Genomic DNA, 21940 nt, shown 5'->3' with positions numbered 1-21940 from the left:
TTCATCTGTTTACATATGTTCACAACTAACTATACTATATATATATATATAGAAGAATAAAATCACGATTGTAAATCCTTTCTATAAATAATATCATAAGCATAATTTTTAAATTTGCATGAATTTGAATTTTCTAAATCTTCTCGACACTATGTCATATTAAATTAGTTTAAAGTTCAATAAATTTTATAAAACACATGTTCTTTTATTGAAGTCTAAAGTATATATACATTTACAAATTTAAATAAAAATAGAGTTTCCTTAAATTTAGGAAGGTTAAATAGGACAAACCTTAATTAATCACAATTGCTTGAAATGCATGAAAATTACACCACCCTAAACTAAGTTTTCTGTGCGTACTTTATTGATCTGCAGTACACTGATCGAAGAAATAATGGCTTTTAGCAGTGAGTGACACAAAATTTGTTTACAAATAATTTGTCCAAAACCTCCTGGTCTTAATTTATGAATACTCTGATTAGGATTAGATCTGACAGGATACTAAGCATATCTTTCATTAATTCCATCTGGATCAATCTTGGATTTAGTTCTTCCGATCGAAACCTTCTCCGGCTCTTCATCCTCCTCCTGATAAAACAGGAAATAAGTATCTTATTCAATAAAGGAATTGTAAGTGAAATTTGAAGTGGTCCTATATGCAAAAATAACAATGCCCGATTAACAATGGTACCCTTAACAGCTTTGTCTTTTAAGTTTGAAAACATATTAGTTTCAATTGTAGTTTTATTACAAAAATGACTTGCGCATTTTTACTGCAAGAAAACACATAATTAAACACTTTTAAACCTAAAAAAGTTACAATATTTTTTACAGTTTTGATCAGATAAAGGTTTCCAGGGGGACATTGTGAATTGGACATTGCCTTCTTTGCATAGAGGGTTCCTTGAATCTACGCTTACAGTCTCTTTAATCTTAGAGAATCTTAGAGAACTTAGAATCTTTAAACCAAGCTGCTAAGAACATTTCCGTGGTACAAAACTTAAGACACACTGGTCAATGGTTTATGATTACTATTTATAATTCATATGACCGGCCAAAATGTAACGTCTGAGTTGAACAAAATTTTTACATTGCACCCTCCCCCCCGCTGGGTTACTTACAGGATATTACCCAGGGGGTAAATAATGTTAAAATAAAAAAGTTTACTAACCTGTATAATAATTCCATGGTTGGGTCTCTCTCTACCTCTTTGTTTCATGGTGGCTTTTCTCCTAGAAAAAAAAACAGATTTTTTTAGATTCAATAAGGAAAGGAGTCTTTGCCGCAAACACAAACTTTACCATCCCTATATGTTTCCAATCTGTTGGGAAAAACCTTTGAAATTTCAGACTTGGATCATATGTCATATACTAGAATTTATATTATGAAATATCTATGGGCTACGACATTGGGTTGCAAAGATTTAGGTAATAGAAAATCAGAGTTTGTGGCAAAGACTCTTTTCTTTGTAACCAATAATCTAGAGGTATTTTGATCTTTTATCTTTTTTTTATTTAAAGTAGAGAGGAAAACTTTTCTTTGACATATAAACTTGTTTCTTAAGAAGAAATTTTCTTGAATAAAAATTCGAAGTTTAAAATTAAATAACCTCCTTAAAGTAGTAACTTTAAACAGTTTTATTAATTCATCGAAATCCACCAACATATTACCATTTAGCAAAAGCTTTTTATTTCATAGAACATTTAATATTTATTTCGATACTTGATAAGAATGGTAATGACAGAATTATAAAATTTGTGTTTCTTACATCCAAGATAAGAGCAGAATATATTAGGTAATAAAAGAATTAAGTTCATTTTAACTGAAAATATTCCTTCCACAATATTTTTTTATTTTTTTATTAAGACCAATTAGACAGTGGAAAGAAGATACTTTTAATGTTTACTTAGAATCAGATTTCAATGCTACTGTTTTGGTGAATGGGCATCACCCTCCTTAAATGGAACTTTATTACCAAATGAAATTCCGTCTACAGTCCCTCCTTTAAAGGTATATTAAAACAAATTACATCCCATAAAAATAAGTCCTTAAATGCTAAATTTTGCTAAACTTACTTTCCATACTGAGTGTGTCTTCTCTTAAGTTCAGAAACTACCTCTGGTTCAGCAAACCTTCCCCCTTTCCTCTTTATGGTCTAATCAAACAAAGTAAAACATTTGGTTTACATTTACTAAAATTGTTTAATACTTACCCCTACATTGCTCAACCGACGGAGTTCATTGGCATCCCCATTATTGATATCTAGACATTTAAGTATTCCTTTAGTTTTAATTATAGTTTTTTAAGATTAGATTTTAATTAACCTTTAAAATGTAAAATTTTACAACTGTATAATTTCAGGGAAGGCATTAAATCCCCCCCCCCCCCGTATTTGCACTTGAAAATGAATATTTCTGGAATTTAATTATTTATTTATTTTGTTTGGAAAGTTCAATATATTTCTCAACTATCTCAATGCTGAGATCTGTAATTAACAGCAAATTAAGCATTTTTTATGTCAAAAATGTTGCTTCTGTTCAAGAGTGTCCCAAATCTTTTATGGTTGTACAGAACATCACTATTAGAGCAGCTTGTATCAAGTAAAAAATAGCCTTTGTTTCCACTTACTTTGAAGAGTTTGTTCTACTGCCTCTTCCATGTCTGTTGTTGCCTCTCCTTGACGTGTCCTTTGTATATCTCTGATGATTTGAGCTCCGTGTTCATCCAAAAACTCTGAGGCATTGTAATGAGATCTAAAAACAACTTATTGACTTGGATTCAGATTGATGATGGTTGAATGTAATCTACAAACCTGAGTTTAGTCGAAGATACGATGTGTCCTAGGGTCATTATTCTGTGAAGGATCATACCAATAACTTGAATGAGCATAACTACAGCAAAGAAAGCCATGAATACTACTCCTAACGGTTCAAGCTCTAGATAAGTTTGTTTGATCTCTATTTCACTAACCCTGGAAGCTGAGCTAGAGCTTAGTTCCCTATCAAACTCGATCATAAGATCTTTAGCTCCCCAAGGCCACTTAATAAACAGAGTATCTTTATTCTGTTGCAGCAGGAAAATAGTAACAACCCAGATACTATTCAGGATAAGGAATGACATTACCATCTGATTGCGTAGATCTTTCAAGCCTTCGCTGATCCTCTTCTTTTCTTCTTTGTCTTCATTCAGAGGTTTAAGATACTGTTCTATGAAACTATTCCAGAAAGAAAGTTCAACTGGATTTATGACTTGTTTCTTTGCCTTCATGAGTAAGGGGCATTTCTCATTGTTTTCCTTATTATTCTCCAACCAGTATGGGTTTACCATTTCATTTCTCTCCGGTTTTCTTTCCTCAAATATCTGAACCCGTTTCACAGCAGGGGCAGGATTATCAGGTTTACTTGGTTTCTCCGTTTCTTTTGTTAGATCTTTCTTGGGCATGTCTTTAATGTTCAGTGCTTTTTCAACTCTATCAAGTTTATCAGCAATCATCATAAGTTCTCTCTTGGTATCTTTATCATCATCATTGGTGAATAGAAACCAGGAACAAATGTTTCCAAATGAAAATTCAATTGTTCCTTTTTTCTTGGTATCATTGAGGGATTGAAAATAGCCAAGAAGTCCATTTTCTTTTGCTGCTGCTTGAGTTTTGGCCTCATTTAAATTGTGTTCTTGTTCTGCTGCAACATCAGCTGCAGACTTTGGAACTTCTCTTGTTCCCCAAGAAACATTGTTCAGGTTAAAGATGGAGTAGATCATAAGAAGCAAGTACATAGATGGTATAGTGATATAGTAAATCACTCCCATGGGTAGGCACCAAAACTCTTGAGGATGCAAGATGCCTGCAAGAATAAACGCTCCAGCTACAAACATTAGAGAAAGACTCGTGGGGGCCAAAAGTCCATCTTCATTCAGCTGAAGACACAGTCCTACCAGTACAGCCATCATGATAATTGCATACACTAAACTTAGCACCATAGCCACAAATACTTGATGATCAGATTTGAAGAATGCGCAAACCAAGATATAGATGACTACTATTATCAAGTTTATCAAAAGAGAATCCACATTAGATATTTTGAAGGCCACATTGAATGCTCCAACAAGCATGAGAAAGATACTCCCTGGCCCTAGGATTGTGCCAACCATCATCATAATCTGATACACTATATAGAAGAAAGAAATATCATCATTGTTCTTAATGACATTTCTGAAATCACCCAAAAGATCTGCAATATTGGCTATTGTGGATGGCATCCACCTTCTTCTTTGGTTGTAGAACTCTTTGAATCCTTCGGGACATGCAGTAAAAGAATCACTGGCTGCTGAATATTCAACTCTCCAACCCTTTTGGAGCATTAAAGTACACAACCACCTTAAAAAATGTATGTTGTTGAAAACAAATTCAGAAAAATAGTTATATTTTGCAATTGATACTTAGTACCTGTCCTCTCCTTGGTCATACTGGACATAGTGCCTAGGTTGGGTTGCGATGGTGGTGTACTTGTGCATTACATTTTCATCCATAACAGCCTTAGCCCGAAAGAGTGAAAAACAACCAGGGCTAAAAAAGAAAAGCATGAAAGCTTAGTCAATATTTATTGTAGAAAAAATTGCTTACCTACACAGAACACAGCCCATCATGTGTTCGGTTGCTTTCTGGAGCCAATGACCAATGGCATATTCAAACATCTGGTACCATTGCATGTAACCTAAGAAAAGAACAGAGTAAAAACTTGTGGCAAGTTTGAAAATAACTTCTTAAAATGTAAACCTGATCCAATGGGATGAATCCTTCCACATGATGCTCCAACGTCTGGATTTCTTTTCATTAGATCAACCAGTTTGATAATAGCTTCTGGCTGAAAGTCTACATCTCCATCCAAAGCTAGTAAGAATGTGTTTTCAGCTCGAACCTGTTTATGCATGCTATTAATGTCAATTCCTTATTTTAAAAAAAACAAAATACCTCTTTCTGTTGTTCTGTAAGGTTAGGGTTGTCCATCAACTGAAATCCCAAAAAGTAATACATGTACATACATTGAGACCATCTCTTTTTGTGCCTGATCTTGTTTTTGTCTTTCAGATGACAAATAATCTTAGTTTTTCCAGGTAAATGCCAAATCAGACGTCCGCCGTAGGGAGTTAAAAATACTTCGGGGGGATCCACCTGAAAGTTTCTTTTGCCATACCATTTCTTTGAACAGGCATCAACCATGTGAATCAGAAGACGTACAAACTGGTTTACAATTACTTCATCTTTAGATTCAGATGACCTTTCCATGCAATCATCAAAAAAAATGTGGGTTTCCCACTCATAGAAGTCAGGGTCATCTATGTCCATAACTTTCCTTGCCATAAACCTGGCAAAATAATCTTCATCTATGCGAAATATGGATTTCAGCATTTCAGACATTTCTTCTGTATTTTCATGCCACATGGTTGCACAGCCATAAATCCTTGTTGTTGTGTCTAGTTCAACTCCCTCAAAGTCCTTATTTTGGTCCGAAAATGCAGAAATTTTCCTTCTCTTTTGTTTCACCGGTTTCTCTGCTGGCGCAGCGTAGGACTGGTTAAAATGCTTTGTTTTAAAGTCAAATCTTCTTGTGTTTTTTCCATCATCACATCTCCTGTTCAGCATGAGGGATTGTTCCAGGACCAGGGAATTAAAGTATGGAGTTCCAAACATCTGTGGTGTGCTAGCAAGTCTTTGACTTTTGGGGAACCATATATGAACTGTCAACCAGCATTGGGAGATAAACCACAGTATCCAAGCCCAAGCATAGTTGGAGGAAATCCATTCAAAGGTGCTACTATTTTCTGGACATTCATAAAACATGTGAGAAGGAATTGAACCTTGATAAACACAACTGTTAGCCTGGCGGTCCACACACATCTTCGACAGAATGATTACACACAATGGTGTAATCAAGGTCAATGGGAATGAAAAGCTTTGTAGCTGGATTCCGTATTTACAGGCAAAGTCTGCAAACAAATAGCCTGCCCAGGCACAAATGGCTTGCACAATAAACACATAAGCAGGTTCATATGAATTGAGGGTCTGCTCAAAAATTGGGGAATCCATGTTATTTGAAGAAGAAGTAAATTGCTGTGTTGAAAATGAGTTTCCTATCTCAGAAAACAACTCACTAGAAAACCATTTTCAAAATAAAATTCCTGATAAATTTAGAAAGAAAATTAATTTCACAGAAAATAACTGATCTTCAAGCATTAATAGATAAATGGTTTTTCCTCAATGTAAAAATCTTTGAAATTGATATATACAGGATCATCCCCAGAAACATTACTCCGATCTTTATTGGTGCTATTAGGGTGTAGGTAAATGCTCTGGCTCCTCCATCACACATCTTTGTTTTCACTAACCAAAGTTTACTGAAATATATTTAAAATCTACAGTCGTCGTCGTATGTATATCAATACAATGAAAACAGCTTTCGATTTCAATTTTCGATTTCTACAGCATGGATACACATATAACATTAAAACAAAGAGAAACTGTCCATTAACAGTTTTTCTTTGCTTACTTGTAAACTTGTAATTTGAATAAAGCTTGTAAGAAATATATTTTGAACTTTCATGCCTAATTTCATGGAATTTAAGAGAAATGTTTGAAAATTAGGTAATTACAGGTCTTCAAATATTACACGAGGTTGTTTATAACTATTTACAGAAGCAAATGTATTTTATTGACTCTCTTCTTTTTTAACTACCTTGAGGGTGAGAAGGCCTTTTCATCCACGAAAGCCTCCCACCATCCGAAAGATGTCAGAAATAAACCAACCGGAAGCGCCCAGGAATACTCTAGAAATAGATGAACCTGCACTATTCACAAGAGTACCGTTGAAACCTTCATCTGATCAATAATATGGAAAGTAATATTGTTTTCTTTTTTAAAAAGTGCTTAACTCTAATCATTTATCCATTGTTGCTACAGCAAGAAATGGGAAAGTCACTTTTGTCGAAATCCCACAAGTGAAATAATCAGATTTCAAAACCATGAATATCTAATACTGGACCAGACAAAACTCTTAAGGGCGCTGTTGTGAACCGTACATAGGAAGGGAGGCTCCCTTAAAATTTACAGCCCCTTTAAGGCTGAATATTTTAAACAAAATTTGAATTGCTTTTACCAATTTCAGTCTGAGAAACTATTGGCCATATTATTAAAGCTGAAATCTGTAGAAGCAGAGATAACACTGTCAACACCTTGCAAGCAATATCTGGAACTCTAAACAAATATTCATTACAGTGGGAACCTTAAAACTATGGAATAGGAAGACGACATTCAAGCAATACTGAAGTGTATTTGGCGTTTTTTAAAGCAGACAGTTTCACTTTTAAACTAGTAACTTATCACTCATTTAATTAAATGTGTCTGTTTACACTGCACAATTGTTGCAACTTGTGTTCATTGAACTAAGTCATAACTTAAGTCTAAAATCTTCCTATTCCAGAGTTTTCTGGTTCTCACTGTAGTTTTTCAATTGGTTTAATTTGGAATTTTAGACTGAATTCTAACATTACCTGAATTTTCCTATTTTGATATCTTGTTTGATGAACAATTTCAATATTGCTGGAATTATGCATAATGCATTAGTAGCCATAATCCCTCGGATTGAATCCATGCCTTTAAAACATAATTTATTTTGCGATTGTCTAGTTTTAAATTAATTATTTGTTTCGCATTCTACAGTGAAAATAAAAAAAGATTGGAATTTTCATTGTATTATTTTTTCTTTTAGTTATGAAACGTCACTAAGAATTTATAACTTGCAACTGAACTATTACCTGGAAGCGCAAAGAAGAATAAAATAGTAACTCCAACTGCATGAAGAACTTCAAATCCAAGGCAAATAAGGAACTCTAGAACAGCAGGTGTTGAACTGGTTCTCATTGTTATTGTTCTCAAGGATGTGAGGAAAGTAAGGACTTCAGGCATGGAGTAACTAAAGAAAAGAGCCCAGACCCAGGCAACTTTTCCAGTAGGATTTATCTGTGATGTCCTGGTCACATCGTTTGAGTCACAGTACTCTAGAGGTTCTCCAGATATCTGACTTACTATAAAGAATGTTGCTCCTGAAAAAAAAAAATTATGATGATGTTTTCATATGTTGGTTTTCTAGATTTTATTTAAATCAGCTGCAGAGCTTAAGGACCCTTTGCATTGTGGATATCAAGATCAATACTTGATCCCGATATTTTGTTATTCTGCAGATTAATTTAATCTGTATTCTCTATATCTCATAGTACTATCGTTACCAATTAGGGGAGTGAAGGGAGCTTTGATCTGGGTAGGATTAATTAAAATGAAGATATGGAAAAGTATATTTTTTATAGATCCTCAAATTAAAAGTGTCTACTGTGAATATCATGGTCAATCTGGATTATGAGTAGTCATCACATAAGTTTCCAACTCAGAATTCGAAACTTTGTGTTGAGTAACACTGATCTTGAACACTTGATCTTGATATCCGATGTGGACACTTTAAAATTTGAGGTTCAATGACTGCAGGGTACTATGTGATATCGAAGAGTGATTAAAGGAACTGAGTTCTTGCCACAAACTATGGTTTCTAATCCCTATCTCTCCGGATCCTGATGTTGTAGACCTCTGGTATTTCAAACTATGAATTCTGTTACATCAAATAATCTAAGTTTGAAATATCTAAGGTTTATACCATCAATTTGCAATGATATAGGGATTAGAGAATTTGAGTTTGTGTCAAAAACTCAATTCCTTAATCCGTAAGTCTATATAAGGTTGAGATCAATGCTTGATCCCAAAATTCAAAAAACCAAGATTTGGATTTCAGGATATCTGTGTTAGGTTGGATATTTATACCTTTTGTGACTATTCCAGCTGTAAGAACCACAGCAAAACAGATGATGATGGTGAGAACCTTGAGAATTCTGTAGGCCTGCTGCCATTGCTCTGTTGTTGTTTCTGATGCTGAACTTGCCTAGAAATAAAAATGATTAATGAAAATTAATTTGTTTTTATTTTAATTTTTTACTTCGTCTGTTGAAGAATAGAAAACGTCCCATGGTTTCTTCTCTTTAGAACTCCTTTCGTCGTCTTCCGCCATTTTCTAATCCTAAATTATTCATCATCAATAAACAGTCATTTGTTTTCTAATCCTCAATTAATCATCATCAATAAACAATAATTGGTTTTCTAATCCTAAATTATTCATCATCAATAAACAATCATTGGTATTCATTGTAAAAGTTTAAAACTTAAAACTCGGCTTTTAGGGCGTTTCGTGTCCCTTTTTCAGTCAACAATTTTAGCATTTAACTTTAAAAGTCGCAATCTTTAATCGTTCAAAAATTTTCGCGGATTTTTCTGTTTAAGTTGGGTCATGTAAACTGCCTCAAAAATTGTGGGATCGATCGATGGACCCAGACAAACAAGCAAAATACAAATAACATAAAAGTATAAAATATATGATCACTTCTTAGTTTGAGTTAAATTATTTTAGAATTGGTGTGTTTTAGTAAATGTCTTAAAGCATTTATTCTCGTTTTCTTTTTATGGAGAAAACATCCGTACACAACAAGCAGAGGCGTACACAGGGAGAGAGGCTATGGGGGCTTAGTCTCCTCTTTAAAGGGCCATGGATCAATGAAATCTATTCAATTTTCATGGGTTTTTTAGGCCCCAACGGATGCTGAGCCCCACCGGAATGAAAATAAATTTTAAGCCCCCCTCCCTGACAACAAGTTTAATTATTGAATAGTCTGTATTGTTTGTGTACCTGGATCAGAATTGTTTCTGTTTGGCTAAAAGTGCATTTTTTGAGGTGTGGCAGAAGATAGGTTACATAAGTTCTGCAAAACATTTTGATATTAGATTTTTGTCTTGGTTTTCCACAAACTCTGATTTTCTGATCCATATATCTTTGCAACCCAATGTCATATAGACCTTAGATGCTTCAAACTACGACTTCTGTTAGATCAAATAATCTAAGTTTGAAATATCACAGAATATCATAGGTTTACATCATCAGGTTGAAAAGATCTAAGGATAGGAACATTTGAGTTTGTTGCAATTGCTCAATACGTTTGAATTATTATACTTTTCCAAATCAAGGGTAGCGTCCATGACCCTCTGTAGGGATTATAAAGGGAAATTTTCAGTTCAAAAACTTTTTTTCTAAAAATCTACAAAAGTTTTATGAGTTTTATTCTCTTAAAGAAAGTGATTACTCAGACTCTAATTTACTAATTTCTAAACCTTTGCAACATGATGGTGTAATGATTTTTTTATTATTTGATCTATCAGAAATTAAAGTTTCAAATATCAAAACTCTAAAACGACACATCAGTTTGCAAGTTAGTAGAGCTTAGAAAACTCAGGGTGGGTGTTTTTTTTTAAGTATTCCTGTCATTTCGCAAAGAGAAAGATAAAAATCCAACAAAATAAGATAAAAAATCGTCCAGTACTTCTTCAAAACTATACATTTGTAACAACTTTTTGAACTAATGGATAATTCTACAAAATAAAACACATCAGAATTACCAAGGTTATAATGCAAGGATAGTTATTTTGAACTGCAGTTTACTTTCTCTGGGCGGCAATGTAAACACAAAACGGATGTCGAAGCCTGACATGGGATCCATCTTTCACATAAAAAATCAATAAAATATTCTGGTCATAGGAAACTAATATGTGAATTATCAAAATTATCAAAATTAAATGCTTTTATCTTTTCGGATATTAAACGAACACTAATGCATCTATTCTTGTTTACAAATTCCGTCCAGAGAGAACTGGTTTCAATATGTACGCAGAGTACATGCAACTGCAATTAACTTTCCTTGCATTATAACCTTGAGAAACATCGTCTTCTATCCAGACCGGAAAACCAAGGTCAGGAGGAATTTCCGGCAAATTTAAGTTGAAGTTCATCCACTCAACATTAAGAATATTCCTTTGGTCATACCTAGCTTTCCAATTAATATTTGAGGCAAATCGGTTATGATCTGACATCCAAACAAACAGACAGACAGTTTCCAAAAATTTCTCCTGACCTTGGTTTTCTGGGTTGGAGAGAGAAAGAAAACGGTGTTCTTACGTTTTTAAAAGGATAGTTTATCATTTAAATATAGTTTTGCAAGTGTATATTTTTGAGGAAGTACTGGATGATCTTTTTTTGGTGGATTTTTTATGTCTTAATAAAATAAAAAAACCTTTTTAAAAACCAGATTGAGAAATGTTTTGTTGTTTTCCGGGGTCACGGAGAAGTGTTGTTCTCCGGGGTCACGGAGAAGTGTTGTTCTCCGGAGGGACGGAGAAGTGTTGTTCTCCGGGGGGACGGAGAAGTGTTATTCTCCGGGGTTACGGAGAAGTGTTGTTCTCCGGGGTTACGGAGAAGTGCTGTTCTCCGAAAATACGAAGAAGTGTTGTTCTCCGGGGGGACGGAGAAGACTGAAAGGAAAGATTTACATTCTTGTAAATATCGTTCTTATCTCACGGATGTTTAAACATGATTATTATAAACATTTTTCAGGATTTCATCTATATAATAAAACATATAAAACGTATATGTGTTCCCTTTAGCCGCCCAAACGGCTGGACCGAATGGGCTGAAATTTCTTTAGGGAACCCATGGCTGCCCTGGGGGTAGCAAAGGCTAACAAATTTTAAAATTTGTATTTTTTAGAAATCTAATTTTAACACATTGTACGGCCGGTGGCAAGGGTACCATTGTGTACCGGTTGAAAGGGTACCATTGTGTACCGGTTGAAAGGGTACCATTGTGTACCGGTTAAAAGGGTACCTTTGTGTACCGGTTAAAAGAGTACCATTGTGTACCGGTTGAATGGGTACCATTGTGTACCAGTTGAAAGGGTACCATTGTGTACCAGTTGAAAGGGTACCATTGTGAACCGGTTGAAAGGGTACTATTATGAACCGGTTGAAAGGGTACCATTGTGTATCGGTTGAAAGGGTACCATTATGAACCGGTTGAAAGGGTACTATTGTGTACCGGTTGAAAGGGTACTATTATGAACCGGTTGAAAGGGTACCATTGTGTACCGGTTGAAAGGGTACCATTGTGAACCAGTTGAAAGGGTACTGTTGTGAACCGATTGAAAGGGTACCATTGTGTACTGGCTGAAAGGGTACCATTGTGTACCGGTTGAAAGGGTACCATTATGAACCGGTTGAAAGGGTACTATTGTGTACCGGTTGAAAGGGTACTATTATGAACCGGTTGAAAGGGTACCATTGTGTACCGGTTGAAAGGGTACCATTGTGAACCGGTTGAAAGGGTACCATTGTGAACCGGTTGAAAGGGTACCATTGTGTACCGGTTGAAAGGGTACTATTATGAACCGGTTGAAAGGGTACCATTGTGTACCGGTTGAAAGGGTATCATTGTGAACCGGTTGAAAGGGTACCATTGTGAACCGGTTGAAAGGGTACTATTGTGAACCGGTTGAAAAGGGTACTATTGTGAACTGGTTGAAAGGGTACTATTGTGTACCGGTTGAAAGGGTACCATTGTGAAACGGTTGAAAGGGTACCATTGTGTACCGGTTGAAAGGGTGCCATTGTGTACCGGTTGAAAGGGTACTATTATGAACTGGTTGAAAGGGTACCATTGTGAACCGGTTGAAAGGGTACCATTGTGAACCGGTTGAAAGGGGTACCATTGTGAACCGGTTAAAAGGGTACTATTGTGAATCGGTTGAAAGGGTACCATTGTGAATTTGAGGTTTAAATTTGAAAGGTGAAATTACGTTTACAGTGTCTGTAACTGTCTATAATCTGCGGGGGCTTCTACTACAGGCCTGAATATTGGCATTTGTGCAAAAATTGCACTTTTCACATAGTCATCTATCTAATCATTAAATGTCCAAGGAATGAAGGAATGAAGAAGCATGAATACAAGGGACATTAGTTCCAAATTGTGATTTAACCCATTTCTTTATACATGGGCGTTATGAAAATTTCAAATGTTTATTTTAAGTATTTTTTTAAGTGACTGTATGGAGAAGTTTAGTCTTCACTCGGGGTGAGTGGAACGACCTTGCGCTCTCAAGATGTTCAAGCTTTCATTTTTCACTATAACTCTACAACTGTGAAATTATAATAACGGAACTGCATAGCTTCAGAAGATTGCAAATGCACAGCTGTCCGACAATAAAAATCTACAGCTTTACAACTGTACAACTATACAATTGTACAACTGTAAAAACTGGTTAACTGTACAACTGCACAACTTTACTATTTTACAACTGTATAACTGTAAACTGTACAGTTTAAAAATTGAAAACTTTACAATTTTAAAACTGGACAACGGTAAACTTTACGACTTACTGTACAATTTATAACCTTTTAATTATAAAACTGTGCAATCGTACAACTTACAACTGTGTTGTTTTTTAATTTCAAAACTGTACAACTGTACAACTGTACATTGCACAAAACAATAAAGCTCCGAAAGATCTAGGATTTACTTCAATGTTAGCTAGATAGATATTTTTGCTAAAATTAAACAGTTTCTATCTATGTAAACATTTTATATTAAATATACAATGTATATGCAAAGATAAACCTTTGCTGCAGTTTTGCAAATAAAACACTGATTTAAATCAATATTTACACTTTTTAAATGTTTAAAATAGCTTTTGTTAAATAATCTTTTCACTTGCAACTTAAAAGACTAATAATTTTTTTTTTCAAAATTATTTGTTCAGAAACTAATATACATTCTTAATAGGTCTCTTTTCGTTTATAGGTACACCCCCCCCCCTAATGGGTCCCCCCTCCTACCCTTCATATGTCCCCCCCCTCTCCCATTGGTACAGGGCAGGTTTCATCCCTTGATGGGTTTCATTTTAAAGGTACCATCCCTTGATAAGTTCATCCTTTGACAGGTTCCATTCATTGTCATATTTTATTCCTTGATAAGTGCCATCCCTTCAGAGATTCCTTCCCTTGATAGTTTCCATCCCATGACAGATTCCATCCCTTTAGAGATTCCTTCCCTTGATAGTTTCCATCCCATGATAGATTCCAACCCTTGAGAGATTCCATCCCTTGAGAGATTCCATCCCTTGAGAGATTCCAACCCTTGAGAGATTCCATCCCTTGAGAGATTCCTTCCCTTGATAGTTTCCATCCCATGATAGATTCCATCCGTTGAGAGATTCCATCCCTTCCGTATTCTCAGGTTTCTATGTTTCAAGATACAACTTACTGTAATTCCCAATCTAGTTCTATCTTTCAAGAGAGTGATTCAGGACGCTTCTAATATGGTAACAATTCAGAAATCCTTCCGTATTCTCAGTTATCTATGTTTCAAGGTACAACTCACTGTACTTGCCAATCTAGTTCTATCTTTTAAGAGAGTGATTTAGGACGCTTCTTGATTGCCAAACAAGAATTAATTACTCTCACATTGTAATGAAAGCAGAGTCTATTCAAACTGAATGCATTTTGGGTTCTATCTTACAAGTTAATTTAATCAACGTAATTACAAGTTTTACGGCGTTATATATACATGCGTAGTTAAGCTAATGACAATACTGGTTTTATTTACAGGCGTAGCTAGGTTAGGTTAATCGCAATGCAAGTAGCTATTTACAAACGTAAATAATTATTATTGTACAACTTAGTTCAATTTACAGATATAGTGTTACACGATATTCATTACATCCTTTGATAAATTCCATCCCTTGATGTACTTCATCCCTTGTTAGGTTCCATCCCATGACAGATTCCATCCCCTGCTAGATTCCATTCCTTGATAAGTTCCATCCCTTGATAGATTCTGTCCCATGATAAATTCCACCCTTGACAGATTCCATCCCATGCTAGATTCCATCCCTTGATAAGATTCATCCCTTGATAGGTTCCATCCCTTGATAAATTCCACCCATGACAGATTCCATCCCGTGCTAGATGCCATCCCTTAATAGATTCCATCCCTTGATAGGTTCCATCCCTTGATAGTTTCCATCCCTTGAAAGGTTCAATCCCTTGAAAAATTTCATCCTTAGAAAGGTTCAATCCCTTGATAGGTTCCATTCCTGGATAGGTTCCACCCCTTGAGAGATTTCATTCCTGGATAGGTTCCACCCCTTGAGAGATTCCATTCCTGGATAGGTTCCACCCCTTGATTTTTGATTAAACATGTTGCTTATTAGGAGTAATTAATTGATTAATTGATGATTTATAAATTAAGGATTGGTCACTCAAAATAATGATGATGACTGATGAGAGATATGCTAAATTATTGATTTCAATTGAAAAATTTTAAAGGGAGTGGTTGCAAAAATTATGAAAATTCAATGAAGAGAATTTGATGTCAACTGCCCTTCACGGATCTTGAAAATGCGGGAGAAAATACAGATTCTCTATATTCTGCTGGATAGACATGGCAGGCAGAGAATGTATGGTTTCCGTAAAATTATTTAGTTTTCCCTGAACTAATTTCATCAATTTGGTCTCCTCTTTTCATTTGTATTTCAAAATTTGATGATTCATTAGTTTTTCTTTTCCAAATTATCCGCCCCCATTTTCCTCCATATAATACCTTTAATTTAGAGAACCCTATTTTCAAAATATTCATGAATGCCACCGTCCAGATCTTTAAAACTTTTACGAAATTTAAAATTATGCAAAATTTAGCACAATTTTTGCAGTCCATATTGTGTAGTTTTAGAGTCATATTCTACACGTTATGATAAGCACTTTCGGAATTTTCTTATAATTTTGATATATCTAATATGTTTCGTTATTAGTGACTATAACAAACTATAATATTCTTTCAGTGATAACATATTTATAGTCAATGTTTCAATAATTGCATCTGATCCTTTGCATCCAGGATCATGGTATATTTATTTCGATCATCAATTGGTAATAATGATGAGGTTTACTGTTCCTTTAGAATACAATATTACAAAGATAACTTATTTTTCTGAAAACCATTTTTTTACAGGTTCTTCGTAATATAAAATCTTGGAAAACACAAACGAATTGGCATAAGCTTATAGACTGTTAATATGATTCCATATTTTTAATTATACAATCAATTTTTGAAAGAAACAGAATCTTGATCAATTGGACTTTAAACGTCAGGTGACCCTCAACTGAGTGGCATGTCTGATACACAACAGTACCTTTAAAAGCTTTATTGAATTTACTTTAAATTAAAATCACCATGTTTTTGTTTTGAAAACTTTAGTGATTATTTGCATTTCTAGCTGCTCCACAAAATGTGATTTGGATATTTCTTGATTCAGAAACGAGTTATCAAAATTTTGCACTTTTAAGTCAAAAAACAACTTAATCTTCCACATTATCCTCAGATTAATATTTTAATGGTACGCATCTCCTCGTAAAATAGAGGAAATAAAGGGGGGTCATTTGAATTACATCGGACAAGCCCCTTTAATGATGTTTGCTTTTTTTACTAAATAGAACGAATATCTCTTTTAACACTGCGATGTTGCTAGGCTATCATTTGTTGCATACAACGTGCATGGATCGCCTCTACACATGGGTAGCCTAAGCTGAAAACTTTAGAATGAGATATCCTTAATCTTGATTACTTAATCTGAGTATCCAATGGACACACTTTTGATTTTCTTCTTAAACCGTTCTTTCTTGGATATAGTAGAGAAAAAATCAAAACTGGTTTTTAAAAATTAGAGGGTCCCTCCCGTTTCTGTATATAATCTTAAATGGCGCTCAAAATTTCAAGTTTATCGGCTTCATATACGCGACTCTAATTGGTTAAATTTTATACACTTTTCAGAATACAAGTACAAGATTAGGTTAGTCTCGATAATAGGAAAAAGAGAGGATCAAGCATTAATCTCGATATCCACCATTCTAAAGTTTTCAGCTCTGGATAGACAGTAAGAAGGACTGCATATACAGTATGTGTTGCATACTGGCACGGATTATGCAACTTTTAGACTTTTTAAAAGAGAAGATGTTTGAACAAAAATGAATTAATGATTATTTTCAAATAAACAAATCGTATTTTTTGTTCCACAAGACTGTGCTTTAACTTCCAAAACCCTTCTTGTCAGTCGCTTCCTAAAATGGTATGCTGGTTTCTGGCGTTTACAATTTTTCTATATTAGGGCAGTACAAACAATCCATCTATATTAGGGCAGTACAAACAATCTTGTTCACAAAGCCAATAGTTCAATCTGCTCCTGATACCAGTTGAGAGATTCCATCCCTTCCGTATTCTCAGGTTTCTATGTTTCAAGATACAACTTACTGTAATTCCCAATCTAGTTCTATCTTTCAAGAGAGTTCCCCCCAGCGGGAATAGGGTTAAGAAACTCTGAACATCTTTTAAATAGCACGTTATGAATCTGAGTTCGGATAAAAGATGCATGTCAAAAATGTTGAGTTCTGGTATAAAACATGCATGCTTACCAAAAAGAGAACATTTGGAAGTTTTGCTCCTTAAAATATGGTGACTAACATGTTTTCACGATAATAACGTTGGATTCACTAAAGGCTGTATTTAATCATCTTTTATCCCAGGAATTATTATTCCAACAATTCCTAAAATGCGTAATTTTACAGCAATAAACTTTGAATTTTAAAAGATGAAACTATTTCATTAAAGCGTAGTTTCTTATCTAGAGCATTGCAATAAATTAGAAGTCTAAATAAACATATTTTATTTCTGTTTTATGATCGCAAAACTGAGAACTGTACAAAATTTACTGGAATTGAACCTTTGCCACAATCACACATTTTCTAATCCTTATATCTTTGCAACCTAATGGTGTAAACCTGTGATTTTATCTAATAGAATTTATAGTTTAAAATATCTATAGTCTACGCGCGACATTGGGCGGCAAAGGTAAAGGAATAAGAAAATCAGATTTTGAGACAAAAATTCAATTCCTTTGGTATGAGCCCTTTATAAATATGTTTTGAGTTCAACATCTTTGAATTTATGTTTTAACTGTAAAAGTAATTTCTAGCTACCGTCCACTTACAGAATTGCATGCTATGTATCTTTTAACATTTTTAATTCTCAGCAATAACGAGGAAGATATCGTCGTTCTTCTATCTCAAGAAGTGTTGCAGTCTGTCAATTTCCTTCCTTGTTTCTGCTCCATAAATCCACATTTTTTTCCTGTCTTTTGAATGGGTCTACAATAGCGACAACTCTGTTCTCAGGCCTGTTTTTACATTTCTCATAAGTGTCATGGTTAAAACATTTTTCCCGGAAAAAATGTCAGAATTATTAGAAGTACAAAATACTAGCCTTTTAGGGCGCTTCGCGCACATCTCATATTTTGATACTAACATGTTCTTTTTGAGTACATTGAAAACCAAAACAAAAAAAGTTAGCGGATTTTAACATAAAATTTCGAGGATTTTTAAAAGTTTCAAAGATTTAATCAAAATCAATCGCTATACAGGTTTGACATAGATATTTACAATCTATAAAATGACTGTAAGTATTACATGTCTATTTCTATGGAATGTCTAATTCTATGAAATATCTATATCTATGAAATATTTTTTCTATGAAACGTCATACCTATAAAATGAATGTTTTTTTTTTTTACCCCGCACCGCTCCTTACGTCGGTATTAGTAATAAGCTCTGATTATTTCTTTGCTTTAAATTCCTTTATCACAAATATTACAGAAAAGAATGTTCCAGAATTATTTCAAAACAGGGATGTTTCTTGTTCACATCCTAAACATTGGATTCGGTAATTATAAACATTGTTTATACATATTATTTTTTTTTGTATTTTTGAAGATAATATAATTATTTTACTGCATAATTATTCTGATTATGTTTATGCAGTTTTATTGTCCGCACTGAAATAATAACTCGACAAACCTTACGAAAACATTATATAAATTAATAATCAATTTTATTTTTAAGGTTTTTCTTGTGAAAATCCAAACGTAGAGGTAATTATTTCTAAAATTGGATCTTATATACAATTTTTACTGCATTTTCAATAAAATTAGCTAAAATTTTAATTTTAAGTGTTGGTTCTACTCCAACAAAAAGTAACATAAAAATTAAAGAATATGAGAATAAGTTCAAATTTTTACCCTAGGTATTTTTTTATAATTTTAAAGGGATATTTTATAAGTTTATTTCCTTTTTTGCTATTTGTTGTTAGATCAGAAAAAAATCTATTAATAACTCACTACTGACAAAGTTAAAGGCTGTAAATTGTATAAAATAAAAATTTCTAAGGTTTGGACCTCGGAGAAAGATTCGTATGGTGCTCCAATCCAGTCTTTCTGTAAAGGTAAAAACGAGAATGTTTTCAAGGTTTTCGAGAATTTGAATGCTTATTATTCTTATAACTGCAGAAAAAAACCTCTGTAAGATTTCTTGTAAATTTTACATCCTACTACTAATTGATTCCTATAGGAACTGAGTTCTTGTAACAAACTCAAATGTTCTAATCCCTATATCTAGCAACCTGATGGTGTAAACCTTTGACATTTCAAACTAAATCTAAGAGAATTTAATGCTTGAAATATCCAAGGTCAATTGTTCAAAATGTTAAACAAAATATTAAAAAAATGAAGTTTCTATTTCTAATCTTGGCAAAATAAAGAAGTTTAATGAAATAACTATGTTTATCAGCAGATTCCATGGAAAAAGATTGAGAAAGCAAGAGTGAACCGGAGCTTGCAAAATATATACATCCGGCTTCCTGCATGGAATTCACGAAAACATCTTTTCGTTCTTTTTTCAAAATTAGCGGTAAAATCGATAATATACAAACAAGAAGAAGAGAATTGAGACTCTGAAAATACATAGATTGCATTAACCAGCAGTTGTTATCATCTAATGACTAATGCAATTTTGTAAAACATTTTTAAAAGATAAATAAATGTTAAAAAAACCTTTGGCAAAATTTTCTATCGGCAGTTAGATTTTAGGTTTAGTTAATCCTTTTCAAATTTTTTATATTATATAGATATCACGAGCACGGTCCCAGTTTGTACTGTATCGCCCGGACATTGGGTAAATAAAGGGTCAGAGGTGCGTGATATATTTAATATATATATTATATAGATATATATAATATATATATTATATATATTATATAAATATATATTTAATATAGTGAAAATGCAGGTTTTCTACTATATGGAAGATACATTCTACTTCCAGCACACTGTTTAATATCAGCTAAACACCTTACTGTTCTCAAGGTAATTATTATAATAATAATAATAATAATAATAATAATAATAAAAATAATAATAATAATAATAATAATAATAATAATAATAATAATAATAATAATAATAATAATAATAATAATAATAATAATAATAATAATAATAATAATAATAATAATAATAATAATAATAATAATAATAATAATAATAATAATAATAATAATAATAATAATAATAATAATAATAATAATAATAATAATAATAATAATAATAATAATAATAATAATAATAATAATAATAATAATAATAATAATAATAATAATAATAATAATAATAATAATAATAATAATAATAATAATAATAATAATAATAATAATAATAATAATAATAATAATAATAATAATAATAATAATAATAATAATAATAATAATAATAATAATAATAATAATAATAATAATAATAATAATAATAATAATAATAATAATAATAATAATAATAATAATAATAATAATAATAATAATAATAATAATAATAATAATAATAATAATAATAATAATAATAATAATAATAATAATAATAATAATAATAATAATAATAATAATAATAATAATAATAATAATAATAATAATAATAATAATAATANATAGGTTGGTATCGTATGATAAAACAGATATAGATAGGATCTGATAGGTTGGTATCGTATGATAAAACAGATATAGATAGGATCTGATAGGTTGGTATCGTATGATAAAACAGATATTGATAGGATCTGATAGGTTAATATGGTATGATAAAACAGATATAGATAGGATCTGATAGGTTGGTATCGTTTGATAAACAGATACAGATAGGATCTGATAGGCTGGTATCGTATGATAAAACAGATACAATAAGATCTGATAGGTTGGTATCGTATGATAAAACAGATACAGATAGGATCTGATAGGTTGGTATTGTATGATAAAACAGATACAGATAGGATCTGATAGGTTTGTATCGTATGATAAAACAGATATAGATAGGATCTGATAGGTTGGTATCGTATGATAAAACAGATACAGATAGGATCTGATAGGTTGGTATCGTATGATAAAACAGATATAGATAGGATCTGATGGTTGGTATCGTATGATAAAATAGATATAGATAGGATCTGATAGGTTGGTATCGTATGATAAAATAGATATAGATAGGATCTTATAGGATGGTATGGTATGATAAAACAGATAAAAATAGGATCTGATAGGTTGGTATCGTATGATAAAACAGATAAAGATAGGATCTGATAGGTTGATATGGTATGATAAAACAGATTTAGATAGGATCTGATAGGTTGGTATCGTATGATAAAACAGATACAGATAGGATCTGATAGGTTGATATGGTATGATAAAACAGATACAGATAGGATCTGATAGGTTGATATGGTATGATAAAACAGATATAGACAGGATCTGATAGGTTGGTATCGTATGATTAAACAGATATAGATAGGACCTGATAGGTGGTATCGTATGATAAAACAGATATAGATAGGATCTGATGGTTGGTATCGTATGATAAAATAGATATAGATAGGATCTGGTAGGTTGGTATCGTCTGATAAAATAGATATAGATAGGATCTTATAGGTTGGTATGGTATGATAAAACAGATATAGATAGGATCTGATAGGTTGGTATCGATTGATAAAACAGATATAGATAGGATCTGATAGATTGGTATCGTATTATAAAACAGATATTGATAGGAT

General features: G+C 32.8%; 1 protein-coding gene and 1 long non-coding RNA gene across 3 annotated transcripts; one reads left to right on the top strand and one right to left on the bottom strand.

Annotated features, from left to right (window-relative positions):
* Window positions 1-180: 180 nt before the first annotated feature.
* Window positions 181-17464, bottom strand: LOC111705759 (uncharacterized). Of its 2 annotated transcripts, none has more exons than XM_023478407.1 (19): window positions 17438-17464; window positions 9780-9852; window positions 9036-9116; window positions 8864-8981; window positions 7810-8097; window positions 7546-7648; window positions 7152-7249; window positions 6732-6822; window positions 6253-6393; window positions 4970-6149; window positions 4775-4916; window positions 4622-4712; window positions 4445-4564; window positions 2813-4375; window positions 2629-2753; window positions 2213-2262; window positions 2076-2155; window positions 1172-1232; window positions 181-588 (listed from the first exon to the last, which is right to left on the bottom strand). In XM_023478407.1, the coding sequence occupies exons 3-19, from the start codon at window positions 9105-9107 to the stop codon at window positions 502-504; spliced, it is 4410 nt and encodes a 1469-aa protein (XP_023334175.1). In that variant the 5' UTR covers window positions 9108-9116; window positions 9780-9852; window positions 17438-17464; the 3' UTR covers window positions 181-501. The 2 variants fall into 2 exon arrangements, with proteins under 2 accessions (XP_023334175.1, XP_023334174.1); XM_023478406.1 differs by lacking the exon at window positions 17438-17464 and adding an exon at window positions 11215-11444.
* A 1209-nt stretch (window positions 17465-18673) lies between these two features.
* LOC111705751 (uncharacterized) lies at window positions 18674-20217 on the top strand. The gene is made up of 4 exons (XR_002766074.1): window positions 18674-18740; window positions 18920-18948; window positions 19244-19298; window positions 20141-20217. It is a non-coding gene; the product is annotated as an uncharacterized LOC111705751 (long non-coding RNA).
* The last annotated feature ends 1723 nt before the right edge of the window (window positions 20218-21940 follow it).

This window comes from Eurytemora carolleeae, unplaced genomic scaffold (genome assembly GCF_000591075.1).
Source record: "Eurytemora carolleeae unplaced genomic scaffold, Eaff_2.0 scaffold578, whole genome shotgun sequence".
NCBI classification, from domain to species: Eukaryota; Metazoa; Arthropoda; class Copepoda; order Calanoida; family Temoridae; genus Eurytemora; species Eurytemora carolleeae.
The sequence above is the reverse complement of the archived record's forward strand: the minus strand, read 5'-3'. Positions and strand labels throughout refer to the sequence as shown.